General features: G+C 69.9%; 4 protein-coding genes across 4 annotated transcripts; 2 read left to right on the top strand and 2 right to left on the bottom strand.

Annotated features, from left to right (window-relative positions):
• On the bottom strand, positions 1-1125 carry AURANDRAFT_66043 (hypothetical protein; the record flags this gene model as incomplete). Its single annotated transcript, XM_009041125.1, has 1 exon — positions 1-1125. The coding sequence occupies one exon, from the start codon at positions 1123-1125 to the stop codon at positions 1-3; it is 1125 nt and encodes a 374-aa protein (XP_009039373.1).
• A 1070-nt stretch (positions 1126-2195) lies between these two features.
• Positions 2196-5984, bottom strand: AURANDRAFT_66042 (hypothetical protein; the record flags this gene model as incomplete). Its single annotated transcript, XM_009041124.1, has 2 exons — positions 2196-3783; positions 3841-5984. 2 exons carry the CDS (start codon positions 5982-5984, stop codon positions 2196-2198), a joined length of 3732 nt encoding a protein of 1243 aa, XP_009039372.1.
• Positions 5985-6146: 162 nt separating this feature from the next.
• On the top strand, positions 6147-10235 carry AURANDRAFT_72111 (hypothetical protein; the record flags this gene model as incomplete). The annotated part of the gene is made up of 3 exons (XM_009041234.1): positions 6147-7084; positions 7120-7671; positions 7919-10235. The coding sequence occupies 3 exons, from the start codon at positions 6147-6149 to the stop codon at positions 9477-9479; spliced, it is 3051 nt and encodes a 1016-aa protein (XP_009039482.1).
• Positions 10236-11606: 1371 nt separating this feature from the next.
• On the top strand, positions 11607-13802 carry AURANDRAFT_72110 (hypothetical protein; the record flags this gene model as incomplete). Its single annotated transcript, XM_009041235.1, has 4 exons — positions 11607-11678; positions 11728-12260; positions 12796-12892; positions 13167-13802. The coding sequence occupies 4 exons, from the start codon at positions 11607-11609 to the stop codon at positions 13800-13802; spliced, it is 1338 nt and encodes a 445-aa protein (XP_009039483.1).
• Between the last annotated feature and the right edge of the window lie 1349 nt (positions 13803-15151).

Raw genomic sequence — 15151 nt, 5'->3', positions numbered from 1 at the left:
TTAGTCGATCGCGAGCCCCCGCAGCCCGCCGCGGAGGTTGGGCGGGACGTCGTCGACGCGGCGCCGGACCTCCGCCGCGACGCCCGTATCCGGCGTCGCGCGCGCGCGGCCGAGGCGGTAGCCGGGCGCGGCGGAACACACCGACGCGTCGAGGATCGACGTCAGCTCGCGCCGGAGGACCTCGCGGGTGAACGCGTCGCCCCGTTCGATCGCCCGCAGCAGCGCGAACCACGAGCGGTTCTGCGCCGTGTCGTCGTAGAAATTGCGGTCCAAGCCCACGGGCACCTCCATCTTCAGCAGCACGAAGTAGAGATGGAAGGCCGCCGCCGCCGCCGTGGTCACGGCGCCCGGCCGGTAGAGCACGTAGTGGTCCTGCGCGTGGAGGAAGAAGACCTCGCCGTCGCCGTAGCCGCCGGGGAACCACGGCCAGTCCTCGTCCGCGTCCGCGCTCTGGTCCAGGATGACATGCCGCCAGTTCTCCACGCCGGTGATGAACTCCCAGTTCTCGGCCGCGCGCTCGTAGGAGAGGACGTAGATCCGGACGTCGCGGCGCCGGTCGCGGCGCCGCGCGGCGGCCTCGACGCGGTCGAGCTCCGCCTCGTCGAAGACGGAGCGCACCTCGCCGGGGATCTGCTCGAGGGCCGTCGCCCACTTGCGGCGCTCGGCCTCGGGCGCGATGACGAGCGTGTTCATCGACACGTTCTTGGCCGCGAGGTGCTTCAGGAAGGCGCCGACGCTCGCCGCGCTCGACCAATCTTCCTCCTCGACGCGCGCGCCGCAGCCCTGCTCCCAGAGCGTCGCGAGGTGCGTCGACAGCGCGTCGGGCAGGCCCTTGGCCGGCTCGCAGTGCTCCGTGACGTAGGCCGCGCGGACCTCTTCGCGCCGGCGCGTGTTCTCGAAGATGCGCGTGCGGGCCGCGGCCATGTCCGGCTCCAGCCAGATCGCCGCCGCCTCGACCGCCGCGAGGCGCCGCGACGCGTCCGCCCAGCGCCGGTTCACGGCCGCGCAGCAGCGCCCGCGCTCCGCGCTCGTCAAGCACGCGAGTAACTCGTCCGCGAGCGCGTCGGCGAAGAGGCGATGGACGCGGTCGCCGAGCTCGCCCGCGACGAGGCGCAGCTGCGGCATTCTATACCAGCCCGGCGACGAAACCCACCCGGGACGTCCACCACGTCGAGCCGAGGCGCGTATGCGAGGCGGCACGCTCGAGGCTCTCGGTCCCGTGCGCGCGCTCGGCGCCGCGTTCGACCCGCGGATCGTCGTCATCAAGTGGTAGCTTGGGACCTCGTTGAGACGCTCTCCCCGTCCTCAAAACTCTATCCGAAAACGTTGTTGAGAGGCTCCATCGCACTTGTCCCTAGGTCAAAGTTGAGCTTCACCGTTCGCGGTAAACAAGCTTCGTGTTAGTGGCCTATATTCTTCAGATTTGTTAGAACTTGAAGCGATGCTGAATGCTCTCGACGTTTGAAGCGCTCTCCGATGGCGCTGTCCAGCGCAGCCCCGGGGGAGGGTTCCCGTCGGGAGCTGGCACCAGGTCAGCGCGTCGATCGCGTTCGATGGGGCATGGTCTGGCATAGACCACGAGACCTGGTGCGAGAACGCTTCGGAGAGCGCGGCGTCTGGGGGCCCTGGATGGGCTGCCCCGCGAGGAGCGGCGACCAGATCGTCGCGCGAGGCGCGGTACCTCGCCCCAGATGACGATTCCATCCGGGTCATGGGTCGATGGGATGGCCTCGAGGCCGTCGGCCTGGGGCTGGGGGACCTCAGGTCGGTCCCCGAGGGCTGCGTGGCCGTGCGCCGGCGCCGGCGACGCAGCTGAGACGCAGCTCGGCGCGCGCCTCCGCGCCAGCCGGTCGTTCCGCCGGGACCACTGGGTCGTCGGACGGGCTCGGAGACGTTCTTCAGCTGCGAGCTCTCGTCGGATCGGTTCCCGGGCCCGCGCGTGCCGTGCGCCGGCGCCGCCGCCTGCGCTGAGACGCAGCTCGGCTCGCGCCTCCGCGCCAGCCGGTCGTTCCGCCGGGGCCACTGGGTCGTCGGACGGGCTCGGAGACGTTCTTTAGCTGCGAGCTCTCGTCGGATCGGTTCCCGGGCCCGCGCCGCCTCTTCCGGGGCCGGCTCTACCACACAGCGCGCGACGTCTACGCGGCCGCGAAGCTACTGGCTTACTTGCGCGCCTACACGGGCGCCATGGGCTTGGCCTACGCGGGCGGCATGGGCTCCTCCTCGCCGTCCGAGTCGGGCTCGCGCGGCGGCTCGACGAAGACGACGGAGCGGAACTTCGTGAGCAGGAGCTGCTGGAGGTCGAGCTTGCCCATGTCCTTCTTCTTGCCCGTGGAGCTGTCCACGATCTTCACGTCCAAGCCGATCTTCTTGGCGAACTTGACGAGCGGGACCTTGTTCGTCATGACGACCATCTCGTCGAAGGCCGTGCGCGTCATCGACGCGCCGACGTTGGCGAACGCCGCCCGCTGCTCGTCGGCCTGCTGCTGCGCGGCGTCGGCGCGCTCTGCGGCGGTCGCCGTCGCCGACTTCTTCACCGTCGGCCACGCGGCCTGCGCCGCGCGCGTCGCGAACCGATCCAAGAAGATCTTCGAGTTCTCGAAGCCGATGCGGACCTTCTGGATCGGCGGCTTCAACTGCTCCGTAGGGGGGAGCTGTAATTGCCGTCGGAACTGCGCCAGGAGCCAGGAGCCGAAGCGCTCGCGCCGCGCCTTGTACCGCTCCGACGCCGCGGTCCGCGCGTTGAAGTCCTGCTCGGAACGCGACGGCGCGCGCTTGCTTCCGAGCAACGCGCGGATCGCCGCGCTGAAGGCCCAGCGGATGTTCATGAGCAAGGAGGCTTCCTCGACGTGGCGGAACTCGATCTTGTAGAACGACTTGATGTACCGGGCGAGCACCGAGTTGGTGTTCTCGACGAAGACGTCGTTCGCGTGAAGCGACGTCCGGCCGACGACCCGCAGGATGTCGGGTCGCCTCGCGCGCCGGTAAAGCGCCTGGCCCATGATGCTGATGAGCCAGAGGGGGATGCGAGCCAGCTTCCACTTCGCTCCGTTGACGTAGTAGATGAGCATGGAGAAGTAGGTCGCCATGTGCTGGTACACGGCGATCACGGAGCCGCGGACCGCCCAGTCGTGGAAGGGGACGACGCAGAAGCGGAGCTCGTTGTCGAAGAAGTTCCAGAGGTACAGGAACCCCGTGCTCGTCGTGCAGGCCCAGCTCAGCGCGGCCGCGCGGATCGCGTCCTTGGATTCGCCGCGCGCCGTCGCGGCCGCGGCGCCCGGGAAGAAGGACACGGCCACGTCCATGGCGCCGCCGCGCACGTCGTCGCCGAGCCAGACGGCCCAGAGGAAGTGGACGATGAAGAGAAGCGCACCGTAGCGAGCCTTGACGAGCGCCTTGGCCTTGGACGACGAGCCGCCCGTGTTGAGCGTCGCCGGCTCGGGCGCCGCCGCCTCGGCCCCCTTCTTCGCGATGACGGCCGCGAGGACGATCTCCTCGTCGCCGTTGTCGACGGCCTCGCCGTCGACCTCGAGCACGGCGCCGAAGGTGCCCTCGGGGTCCTCCGCGGCCGCGTCCTCCTCGCCGTCGGAGTCCTCCGGCCGCGGCGCCGCGGCCGCACCGTCGCTGTCGGCGTCGCTCTCCTCGTCGTCGACCTGCATCCGCTCGAAGAGCTCGTCGGCCTGGCGACCTCGCGACGCGTTGGCCGACGCCATGGCCGCGCTCTTGTACGACAACTGGACGCAGATCTTGCTCCAGAGCTGGACCAGGTCGTGCGGGTCGCAAAACCTGCGAGGGAAGCGTGTTCGCGCGCGACGGCGGTCTGCGCAGACGCGGCGCGCGGACCAGCCCTCGAGCAGGTGCTTCTGGAGGTGGAAGGGCGACAACAGGACGGCCATGTTCGCGACGGCGTCCGGCACGAGGCACGTCGCGAGGTCGTGGAGCAGCGCGGGCTCGGGGTCCACGAGGACGAGGCGGTCGAGCTGGGGGACGCCGAGGTTGAGGAAGAGCACCGTGATCGCGGCGACGATGGTGTAAAGGAAACCGCGGAAGGAGGAGGACTTCTCGAGCAGCGACTTCAGGACCTTGAAGTCGCGCAGGCGGCCGCAGCCGGAGCCGTCGTCGCCGACGGGGAACGTGTCCTTCCCGAACTCGGCGATGCCGGAGACGTCCACGGCCATGGTGGGGCCCTTGGGCAAGATGGCGGCCTTATTGGCCTCGAGGAAGATGGAGACGCGGGGGACGAAGGAGGCGCCGTTCGCCGGCGTCGACGCGGGCGGGCGCCGCGCGTCCGTGCGGAGGTCGAACCCGGGCCGGGAGGGCACGAGGAAGAGCAGGATCGTGATGGTGGGGATCACGGAGGTGAATGCGGACCCATCCGGGTTCCTTAAAAATTGGAGCACGGCGTAGTTGTCGAAGCCGATGATGATAGCTCCCATCGCCGACGCGGCGAGAAGCTTCGTGATCCGAGCAAGATAAGTCGCCTCGGCGGCGGCGGCCAATTTTTTCTTCCAATTGAAGACGGTCGCGTAGGAGGACGAGAGGCACATCATCGACGCGAGCGATAGTCCATAGCTCGTAATACGGCCCAGAAAAGACATGGACATGGAAATCGCGAAGCCGAGCGCCATGATGGACTTCCCTTTGCTTCGCGTAGAGACCAGGAGCGAAATAATCACGAGCGTCTTGAGGGCCATGGAGCACTCCTTGGAGCTCGTCGCCGCTAGGAGCGCGGCGCCGCCAATTTTTTCCGGGTAGCGGTAGCTGCCGTCCGTCTTCTTCGAGTAGTTCATCTGGATCATGCGCCGGTCGCGCGCGGCGGCGGCCATGCGCTTCAGCTGCAGGCGGGCGGCCTTCGAGATGACGAGTGTCTTCACCGCGCCGACGAGCGCGCCCGCCGCCGGGCTCGTCTCCGCGAGCTTCTGGAGCTCGGACGGCGCGTCCCGCATGACGAGCTCCTGGTCCGCGTTCATGAACGTCTCGATCGCGTCCTTGGGCTTGGCGCTGTGGGTCTTGGCGATGTCGAGCAGGCCCTGCGCGAGCTCGTCCTGGAACTTGCCGCGCGCCTCGTACTCGCCCGCGGCGCAGGTCTGCATGAGCTCGCTCGCCGCCGCGGCGCAGGCCGAGCCCATGACCTTCTTCTCCGCCTCGAGCTCCGCGACCTCGCGCCGCAGCGCCACGGCCTCCGCGCGGACCTTCTCGAGCTCAGCCTTGTCCATGCGGTGCACCATCGCCTCGGCGCAGTCGCGGACGTCCTTCATCAAATTGCTGTTCTCCGTCGTGAGCCGCTCGTTCTTGCGCTGCTCGACGTGCAGCGCCTTCATGAGCCGCGCGCTCTCCTTCTCCCAGGCGTCGCGCTGCGCCATCACGGACTTGAGCACGCTGTCGTCCGCGGGCGGCTTCGGCTCGAGCCGGGCGCGCTGGGGCGCCGACGCGCCGCGCACGGAGGAGGACCGCATCGGCGACGCGGCCTTGGGCCGCTTGATGGGCTGGGGCGGCTGGGGCGGCGCGGGGGCCGTGTCCTCGTCGGGCGCGTCGTCCGTGCTCTGGTCCATCTGGTCCTTCGAGCTCGACTCCGACTTCTTCTCCGGCTTCCAGCGCCCCGTGCCCTCGAGGTTGGCCCAGCGCGGGCCCGGCGGGAAGCCCCACGCGGGGCACTTGGTGCAGTGCTCGTGGGGGCTGCTCGACGGCGCCGCGTCGCAGATGCACGCGATGCCTCCCCGCCGGCGCTGCTCCGGCCGGTGGACGTTCACGCAGTAGGAGTGGCGCACGGTGTTGGCTCCCGCGGGATGGAAGAAGCTCTGCTTGGCGACGCTCCCGCCCATGATGATGGTGTCGTCCGCGCTGAAGACGGCGGCGACGTCTTTGATCTTGACGGCCTTCTCGCCAGCGTCTGTCAATTTCGCGTTCACGAGGACGACGAAGACGTCGTCGCGGACCCAGTCGCCGTCGGTGTCGACCGCGAGGATGCTCTGAAGAAGGCTGGGCATGGCAATCACCTCAGAGGTCGAGACGCGCGGCGAGAGCGCGCGGCAATGGCCGAGAGACGCCTCCAGACTGCTGCAGGCAGCCCGTCAACGAAACGGAGCGTTTGTGCTGAGGCTCGCATTGCCTTTATCTATAAAACGCGAAGTACTATAGATGAGCGCACGATGGCCAACTTGGGGCAGCACGAGTTCTACGAGTACTGGATCTTGGAGGTCGGCCCCATCTGGGTGCGGAGCGAGCCGTGCCACGAGAAGGGCGAGCGCGTCGGCCACGAAAAGCAGGGCACCTACGTCGCCTCGGCGCGGCGCGTGGGCAACTGGGTCGAGCTCGTGGGCAGGTACCGCGACGCGGACAACCGGCCCTGCGGCGGCTGGATGATGGTCGACGGCCGCGACAAGGGCCTCGGGCTGCTGCTGCGGCGCCTCGACGGCGCCGAGGCCGTCGCCGCGAAGCTCCAGCAGGTGAAGCGCGACGCGCTCGCCGACGCGCTCTCGCCCGCGAACCAGGAGCGCTACGACGTGCGGGCCGAGATCGAGGCGGCGCGCGCGGGCGGCGACAGCGACAGCGACGACGACGCCGACGAGCTCCGCGCGGGCCTCGGCGGCTTCGCGCCGGACGCGTGGGCGCGGCGGCCGATCCTATTCGTCGGCGGGCTCCATCGATCCGGCACGACGACCTTCACGTCGCTGCTCAACGAGTCGCCGCTCGTCGCCGGCTTCCGCGACACGGACGCGCCCGAGGACGAGGGCCAGCACCTCCAGGACGTCGTGCCGACGGACGAGTCCTTCGGCGGCGTCGGCCGCTTCGCGCTCGAGGAGTCGTTCCACTGGACGGAGGACACCGCGCGGCCCGAGCCGCGCGCGTCGGCGCCGAAGCTCCTCGAGGCCTGGGACGCGCACTGGACGTCGGGCCTGCCCGCGAAGAAGCGCCGCGCGCGCGTGCCCGTGCTGCTCGAGAAGTCGCCCGCGAATCTCGTACACTTGCGCTGGCTCCGCGCGGCCTTCGGCGCGCGCGCGCGCTTCGTCGTCATGGCCCGCCACCCGCTCGCCGTCGCCTTTGCGACGCGCAAGTTCATGCAGCAGCGCGCGGCCCGCGTCTTCCTGTTTATTTTTCGCGGCGAACCCCCGCGTCCCTTAGATGGTGCTACAAGCGCATCGCGGACGCGGAGCCCACGGACGAGCCGCCGCCGCCGCTGCGCGACTGCCTCGCGAACTGGGTCGAGGCCATGGAGCTCTTCACGGCCGACGACGAGCTGCTGGGCCGGCCGACGCGCGTCGTGCGCCTCGACGAGTTTAGGGACGACCCGCGCGCGGCCGTCGCGGCCGTCGAGGCCGCGTGCCTCGGGGGCGCGTCGCTGCGCGTGCCCCTGGCGGCCTACGAGAAGGTGTCGAAGCGGGACGCCGACGAGGTCTACCGGGCCCAGTGGCGCGACTGGCCCTGGGAGGACCACGAGGCGCGGATCCCGGGCCGCGTCGCGGAGAACGTCCGCGACCGGCCGCGGGACGACGACGACGAGGGCTGCGCCGACGACGACGACGCGCCGCCGGCGCCGGCGCCGGCGACGTCGTCGCGGCGCGCCGCGGCGAGCCAGCTGCCCCTCAAGGAGGCCGACTGGGAGGAGATCTGCTGGCTCCAGGACGAGATCGGCGCGTCGACGATCATCGCCGAGTTCGGCGACGCCTTCGAGAAGTTCGGCTTCCCCTGCTGGCCCCACCCGGGCGAGGAAGGATAATCGTTCTTCACACATAGGGCATTGCCCTCGCTCGCCCGCAAGGTGAAGCGCGCGTTGAAGAATTTCCCCAACGCCTTCCAAATCAGGGCTGCCCGATGGAAAGCTCCAAAGTGGGCTAGCAGAGCTCGCGCGTCGCGCGCTGCCATGGTCTCCAAAGTGGGCTAGCAGAGCTCGCGCGTCGCGAGCTGCCATGGTCGACTATAGCAAGTGGGACACCCTCGACGACGACTCCGACGACGAGGCGGCGACGGTCGTCGTCCGCGACGAGCCGGCGCCCGCGGGCGCCGACGCGGAGATCCGCCGGGCCTGGCCGACGCTCGACAAGGCCCAGCGCGCGAGCGTCAAGGCCTTCCTCGCGGAGAACGAGCTCGCGCTGGCCTACGCCAAACAAGCACTCGAGCCGCGGCTCTTCCGCGCGGACGAGCACCGGCGCTGGATCCGCCCGGAGCTCCTCGCGGTCGCCGACGCGTGGCGCCGCGACGCGCGCGCGGGCTTCGCGGGCGTCGACGCGCTCTGCAGGGTGGAAGCCCCCGGCGTCGTGTCCTTCCCGGCCCTCACGGACGACTTCTGCGACGCGCTCGTCCGCGAGGTCGACCACTACCGGCGGAGCGGCCTCCCGAGCCGGAACCCGAACAGCATGAACCAGTACGGCCTCATCCTGAACGACGTCGGCATGCGCGGCACGTTCTCCGCCTTCTTGAAGTACGTGCTCCTGCCCGTGGGCGCGCGGCTCTTCGGCGACGACCGCGACCGGTCGCGCGCCGTCGGCGGCGAGGCCCACGCGGGCGAGGACTGGGGCGGCTCGTCCCTCGACGACCACCACACCTTCGTCGTGCAGTACGCCAAGGGCCGCGACATCCATTTAGACATGCACATCGACGAGTGCGACGTCACGTTCAACTTCGGGCTCACGGACGCGGCGCGCTTCGCAGGCAACGACCTCACGTTCTGCGGCATGTACTACGCGGAGACCCACCGGCGCCGCAGCGCGACCTACAAGCACGCGCGGGGCCGCTGCGTCGTCCACAGCGGCAAGCGGCGCCACGGCGCGCTCGACATCGAGGACGGTGAGCGCGCGTCGCTGATCATGTGGACCAAGTCTTCCGCGTTCCGCGCGACGGCGGAGTACGCGCGGCGCAACGTGCGGGCCCTGAACCATAGCGGCGGAGCGGACCGGGTCTGCCTGAGCTACTCGCACGACCCGGACTACAAGCGCCTCATGCCGAAGGGGCTGCAGTACTCCATGGTCGACGACGGCCCGCTCGCGACGGCCGCGCCGCCGCCGCCGACGCGCAAGGCCTGGCGCACGGTCTGCGACGAGGCCAAGCTGAAGAACGACCAGTCGCGGCGCCTCGTGCTCGAGGCGGAGAACGAGCAGGTCGTCGTCTTCCGCCACCGCCGGAAGCTTTTTGCTATTGACAACCGGTGCGCGCACCAGGGCGGGAACCTCTGCGCGGGCGACGTCGAGGACCTGGGCACCGTAATGCGCCACCGGACCAAGGCGCCGCCGAAGTCCGTGAACGCGTGCCTCGAGGACGGCGTCGTGCGCTGCCCGCGCCACGGCCTCTGCTTCAACATCCGGACGGGCGAGTACGTCGACGACCCCGACTCCGGGACCCTGCGCCAGCGGGTCTTCCCCGTGCGGTCCAAGGACGGCAAGATCCAGGTCCAGGTCGACGTGCTCCGCAAGGACGGCGACGCGGCCGCGCCGCCGCCGCCGCCCGCCGCGGGCTCCTTCCGGGACTTCCTAAAGAGCCGCGCTTAGGTGTCGGGGTCGAAGGCGAGGGGGTCCTCGAGGTCGTCGAGGAACGTCTTCGCCTCCGTGAACGTCGCCGGCGCGCGGTCGAGCCAGAGCTGGACCGTGAGCCGCCGCCGTGTGCCCGCGTTCGGCCGGATCTCGTGCTTCACGAGCCGCGAGAGGAACACGACGAGGCGCCCCGCGACGGGCGATATCTCGACGCGCGCGCCGCCGGGCTTCTCGACGCTCAGCGCGCCGCCGTCGGCCTCGGTCCAGCCCGGGTTCGCGTAGAGGAGCAGCGTGACCTCCCGGTCGTTGGAGAGCTCGTCGGCGAACCAGTCGTAGTGCGACCGGTAGCTGACGCCCGGCGGGTACGCCGCGGCCATGGAGTCCGGCGGCACCGCGAGTTTGAGATGTGGCAAGACCTGTTCGAGCTCGTAGGCGCAGCCCGCGAGGAGCGCCATGGCGCGCCGCGCCGCCGCGCGCCGCGCCGCCGCGCGCTCGCCGTCGGGAGCGTTCATCGCGGCGACGCTCACGAGCACGTTCCGCGTGAAGACGCCCGGGTTGCAGGGGTCGCGCTTCGGTGCGCCCCACGCGCCCGCGTCGAGCTCGGCGTCGAACAAATCCCGCAGCGCCGCGGCGTCGCCCGCCGCGAGGGCGCCGTCCATGACGTAGAAGCCGTCGCGGCGGAGCGCGTTCGCGACGCGCGTCGGTCCCGCCTGGGCAGCAAAAGGGTGATTCAACGTCGCTTCAACGTGAGTGTTCCGCGCGCGCGCGTTTCCGAAACAGCACCCACGCTTCGAGAGCGCTCCGAGAGATGATCGCTCGTCCAAAAATCAGCCGAAACGAGCGGAAAACGGCCGAGAAAGGAGCCTTTGAAGTTGGGAATTTCGCTCTCTTTTGCTGCCCTGGGCCCGGCTTTCGCGAACGCCTTCGCGGCCTCGTCCGTGCGCCGCGGCCGCCGCAGGAGCGTCAGGCGCTCGCGCGCGCAAGACACGCGCGACGCCTCCTTGGTGATGCGGAACGCGAGCGCCTCGCGGAGCTCGTCGAGCTTCGCGGGGACGAGGCCGGCGTCCGGGCCGAAGATCGGGTGGAGCGCGAGCGCGCGCGCGCCCTGGGGCGCCGCGTGGAGGAGCCGCGCGACCTTCATGAGGTCGTCGGCGCCGGCGCAGGCCGCGGCCCACTGCTTGTTCTTGCGGTCGCCGCCGCTTATTCGCCCGTAGGCCTCGACGACGCGCGCGACGACGTCGCGGTCGAGGACGCCCTTGCTGTGGAAGGGCAGCGCCGCGGCGTTGACGGGGTCGCCCCGCTTGAGCAGGAGCTGCTGCACCTCGGCGAGCGACTGCGACCCGTCGAGGCCGAACTGCTCGACGGCGACGATCGCGTGCGGCGTCTTCGACGCGTGCGTCAGCTCCAGCGCCCGGGCGACGAGGTCCCGCGACCGCGGGATGTTTGCCTTCGGTTCGTCTTCCTCGGGTTGGTCCTCGGGTGCTTCCTCCTCCTCCTCGAGCTCGGGGAAGAGGTGGTCGTACTCGAGCACCGGCAGCAGCTCCTCCGGCTCCCACTCCGGATTCTCGGGCTCCGGGTCCGACTCCGGCTCGGGCTCCGGCGCGCGCGCCTCGCGGCGGGCCGCGGCGAGGAAGGCGCGGAGCTCCGTCGCGTCGCGCGTGACGTCTCTCTCCGGAGGAGGGACGGGCTCCGGTTCGGGCTCGGGCTCGGGAACGTCCGGCTCGGGCTCGGGCTCCGGCTCGGGCTCGGGCTCCGCCGGCGGCTCCTCGCGCGCGACGACGTGGACGCGCACCGGCGCGTCGTCGTCGCCGCCGAAGACGACCTGCGACGCGGTGATGGGATAGCCGTCGCTCCAGCAGAGCTGCACGTCCGCGTCGAGCGGATGGGACTTGGCGTAGGCCTTGAGCAGCGCCTTGGCCGTCTTCGGCCGCGACGCCTGGACGCGCAGCTTCTTCGACGTGTTGCCGTCGCGGAGCAGGTCATAGACGACCATCTTTTAAAAGCGAAGCTGCCTCTCAAGCGAGCGCTACGGCAGCCCGCCGATTCGTCTTCGACAATGGCCCATCGCGTCCTTCAATTACACATGTTTCCTTCGTTCTTGATGTTAGCAAACGCGGTCTGGGCAGCCCGATTCCCGGGCGGCGCATGTCGAAGGCGTGGGTCGACGAGTCCAAGGAGGGCCACGTCGCCATGAAGGACTTCGACGTCGACGGCGGCGTCCGCGCGCGCGCGCCGCGCCGCACGCACCGGCGCCGCTCCCTCGCAGGTGAATGGCGACGGCATCGTCGACAACGCCGAGATGCTCGCGGGCCTCAAGAGCATCCGCGCGCCGACGGACCGCGAGCGGCTCACGAACGACATCCTGAACACGTCCGTCATGAGCGCGCTCGTCGGCGGCTTCGCCCTGGGGTCGCTCTCGCCGCCGGGCGACAAGAACCTCGACAAGTACGTCTACATCTGCGCGTACGTCGCCGTGCACGCCTGCACGTGCTCCGCGCTGACATCCGCGTTCCTCTACGCGGCCGTCAACGGCATGGCGGACGCGGCCGTCGCGGGCTGGGCCGCGAAGAACTGGCCGCTGCTGGCGCTGCCGATGATGAAGTTCGTCGTCGGCACGATGTGCTACATGACCTCCGTCATCCTCACGTCCTACCGGGACCTCGGCGGCGCCGAGTCCCTCGAGAAGTGGCAGAAGCTCGCGCTCTTCATCGGCGTCATGAGCGTGGCCATGGTCTGGGGCGCCTTCTTCTGGATCCGCCGCTCCATGGCGGCCGCGCCCAAGACCGCGCCCGCGGGGCCGTGATGTTGTTTCTCTAAGGTTTTGTTTGTCACTCACGTGCGATTGTCTTATGCGGTGTGCGCGGGGAGAAGCTCACTTGAGTCCCAGCAGCTTCTTCAGTTTCTTCGGCGCGTCCTTGAAACTGTTCTTGAAGGCCGGCGAAGCTTTGATCGCCTGGACCTGGCGCTCCCAGTGCGCCGTCTTCGCCGCCGCGATCTTGTCCTGGTCGAGCTCCTTGTACTTGTAGTAGGCGGTGAGCATGATCGCCCACACGTACTTCTTGACCTCGGGACCCGAGAACTTGTCCGCGATCATCTCCATGGTGCACTCGGAGCCGCCGTGCTCCTCCAGGTCCTCCAGCATCCACTTGCTCCAGTCGTGCTCCGCATCGAGCGTCGGCGCCTCGACGTCGCCCGGCGCCGCGGCCGCCACGGCGGCGCGGTGCGTCTTCAGCGCGGCCGCGAGCCGCTTCATGCACTTGGAGCGCTTCAGGTCGCGGACCGCCAGCAGCACCTTGGAGACCTTCTTCTTGCCGGAGACGCGGCCCGGGAATAGGCCCTTCCAGCTCTTCATGTGCGCGCAGAAGTCCGAGATCCCCGTCACGCCCGGCGGGTGCATGTTCTGCGTGAGCCGCGCGATCTCCTCGGAGACGGTGAGGTCCGGGTACCGGTTATAGGAGTTGGCCGACATGATGATGAGGGAATTTGGCCGTGCGGGGGGCTGCGCGACGTCGCGCGCGCAAGGGGCGTGTGTCGACGACGCGGTCGAGCCGGATCTGCCGGAGTGAAATGGCCCCGGGGCTGCTTCACGGGCCTCAAGATCATCGTGATCTCATCGTGCGGCCGACGTTCCTGAGCTGCCAAGCCGACGTGCGCGATTACGCCTCGCTTGCGCGCATTACACGCACGACCATGGGCGCCTTCGAGTGCATCGAGCGGCTCTACGAGGCCCGCCGCAGCCTCACGCTGTTCACGCTGGTCGTGAACCTCTGCTTCGGCATGGCGTTCTCCATCACGACGTTTAACGTCGTCGGCCGCTGCGTGACCGAGCCCTGCGTGGCGGAGACGGCGGGCCTGCTGCGCATCAACAGCGGCACGTCCTTCGGCCTGCTGCTCACGGGCTTCCTCTTCATCCTCCAGCCCGTCTACGGCCTCTGGTTCTTCCGCGTCAAGTGCTCGGACGTCGTCGGCGGCGCGTTCGTCGGCGCGACGGTCATGCTGAGCCTCCAGGCCATGATGACGTCGAGCCAGTGGTCCTACGTCGCCAAGGGCGTGGCGACCATGGACCCCATCGTCGCGTCGTCGGGCGTCGTCGTCAAGGGCAACGAGACGTTCTTCTCGGCGTTCGAGGCAATCGCCGCGCTCGCGGGCCTCATGTGCGCCCTGCTCATCCTCAACGCCATCGAGCTGAGCTTCTGCCTCGAGTACTTCTGCGACAACGACGCCGCGAAGCTCCGCGCCCAGCGCTTCGCCGAGAGAATACGGCGAGGCTACCAGTACCAGGGCGTCCACCAGTCGTCGGACGCGACCGTCGACGACGACGACCTCGACGACGACATCTAGGCGCTCGCACGCGTCACCGTCCACACCCGCCGCCCCCGGCGGGCCGCGCGGCGGGCGGGCGCGCCGCGCGGCCGCCGAACCTCGACAAGCCCGATCGCGCGGCGCCGGACGAGCGCCGATCTAATTTTACATCGTCATCGGAGCGGCGCGCCCCGGCGGCGTCGGGGGCGGCGTGCGGGAGGTCGGACGGCGCGGGGACGCCGGCGCCGCGAGCGCGCGCGCGTCTCGCGCCGCCGGGGCCGCGCGACGCGCGACGCGCGGGGACGCGGCGGCCGAAAGGCGCCGCCCCTCCCTCGCTCATCGACTCGACGCGTTTGGTCGTCGTCTTCCCGCGGTCGCCTGCTGGTTGATGGCCGAGTTCAGCCGCGTCGAGGCGTCGCGCAAGGGCTGCCTCCGCCCGGGGCTGCCCGGCGGCGCGATGTTTTCATTGCCGTGGCGGTGGTTTCCTCCCATCGGGGCTCCGGGCGGCATGGCGCGTGTTCTGCGCGTCCGAGAGGCTGCAGGAGCGTCGTACGTGCCGGGCGGACGCGAGTCTTGGCGCCAACCGTCGGAGGCTCTCGATAAACTCAAATCCGGGGCAGCTTTGTTCTCGGACGCGTCAATGCGGTGAACGGCTAGTGCAACCGCGAAGATCGATGACGTGTCTCTCGGAACTTTACTTCTCTGCATCTTCAATTGAAGCACCACGGTTTTCAAACGCGATGGCTAAGCGGCGGCAGCGCGCCGGCCCGCGCGGTCGGACCGGGTCGAGGCGGCGCCCGTCCGCCGGCCGTGGGCCGAGGACGGCCGGGTCCGCGCGCCGGCCGACCCCGACCACCCCGCCGACGAGCCGCGACGTCGCGGGACCATCCCGAGGGCTCGAGGCGCGCGGCAAAAGTTGCCGCAAAACGGACCGGTTTAACAGCGAACGGCTCTGGGGATTCCCTGGTTTGAGTGGGGGGTTGGCGGGCGAAAAAGTCGTCAGGCAAGCGCTTCGTTCCGAGTCCCGCCACTCGCCCCGACCCGCGCCCGTCGCCTCGCGGTCCTCGGCCATCCCCGGGTCCGCGACGTCCCCGGCGTCCTCGGAGCGCGCCGCCGCATCGCCCCGCGTCCTTCTGCCGCGCTGAGCCGCTGCCCGCGCCTCGGATACCCAGGCTGCCGCTACCGCCCCTGCCGCCGGAGCCGCGCCGAATCCCACCGCCCCGGCCGCCGCCGACGCCGCCGCGCCGCCGAACCACCATGACGAGCCAGGCTCGGGCCTCCGCCGCCGCCACCATCGAGTCCGCGAAGCGCGTCGCCGAGTCGGTGTGGACGATCGAGCACGCGCGCGTCTGCGCCTGCTCCGCGGCCTCGCGCCCCTGCGTGGTCTA

Source organism: Aureococcus anophagefferens (assembly GCF_000186865.1).
Source record: "Aureococcus anophagefferens unplaced genomic scaffold AURANscaffold_19, whole genome shotgun sequence".
Lineage (NCBI taxonomy): Eukaryota > Pelagophyceae > Pelagomonadales > Pelagomonadaceae > Aureococcus > Aureococcus anophagefferens.
This window is presented reverse-complemented; position numbering and strand designations above follow the sequence as displayed.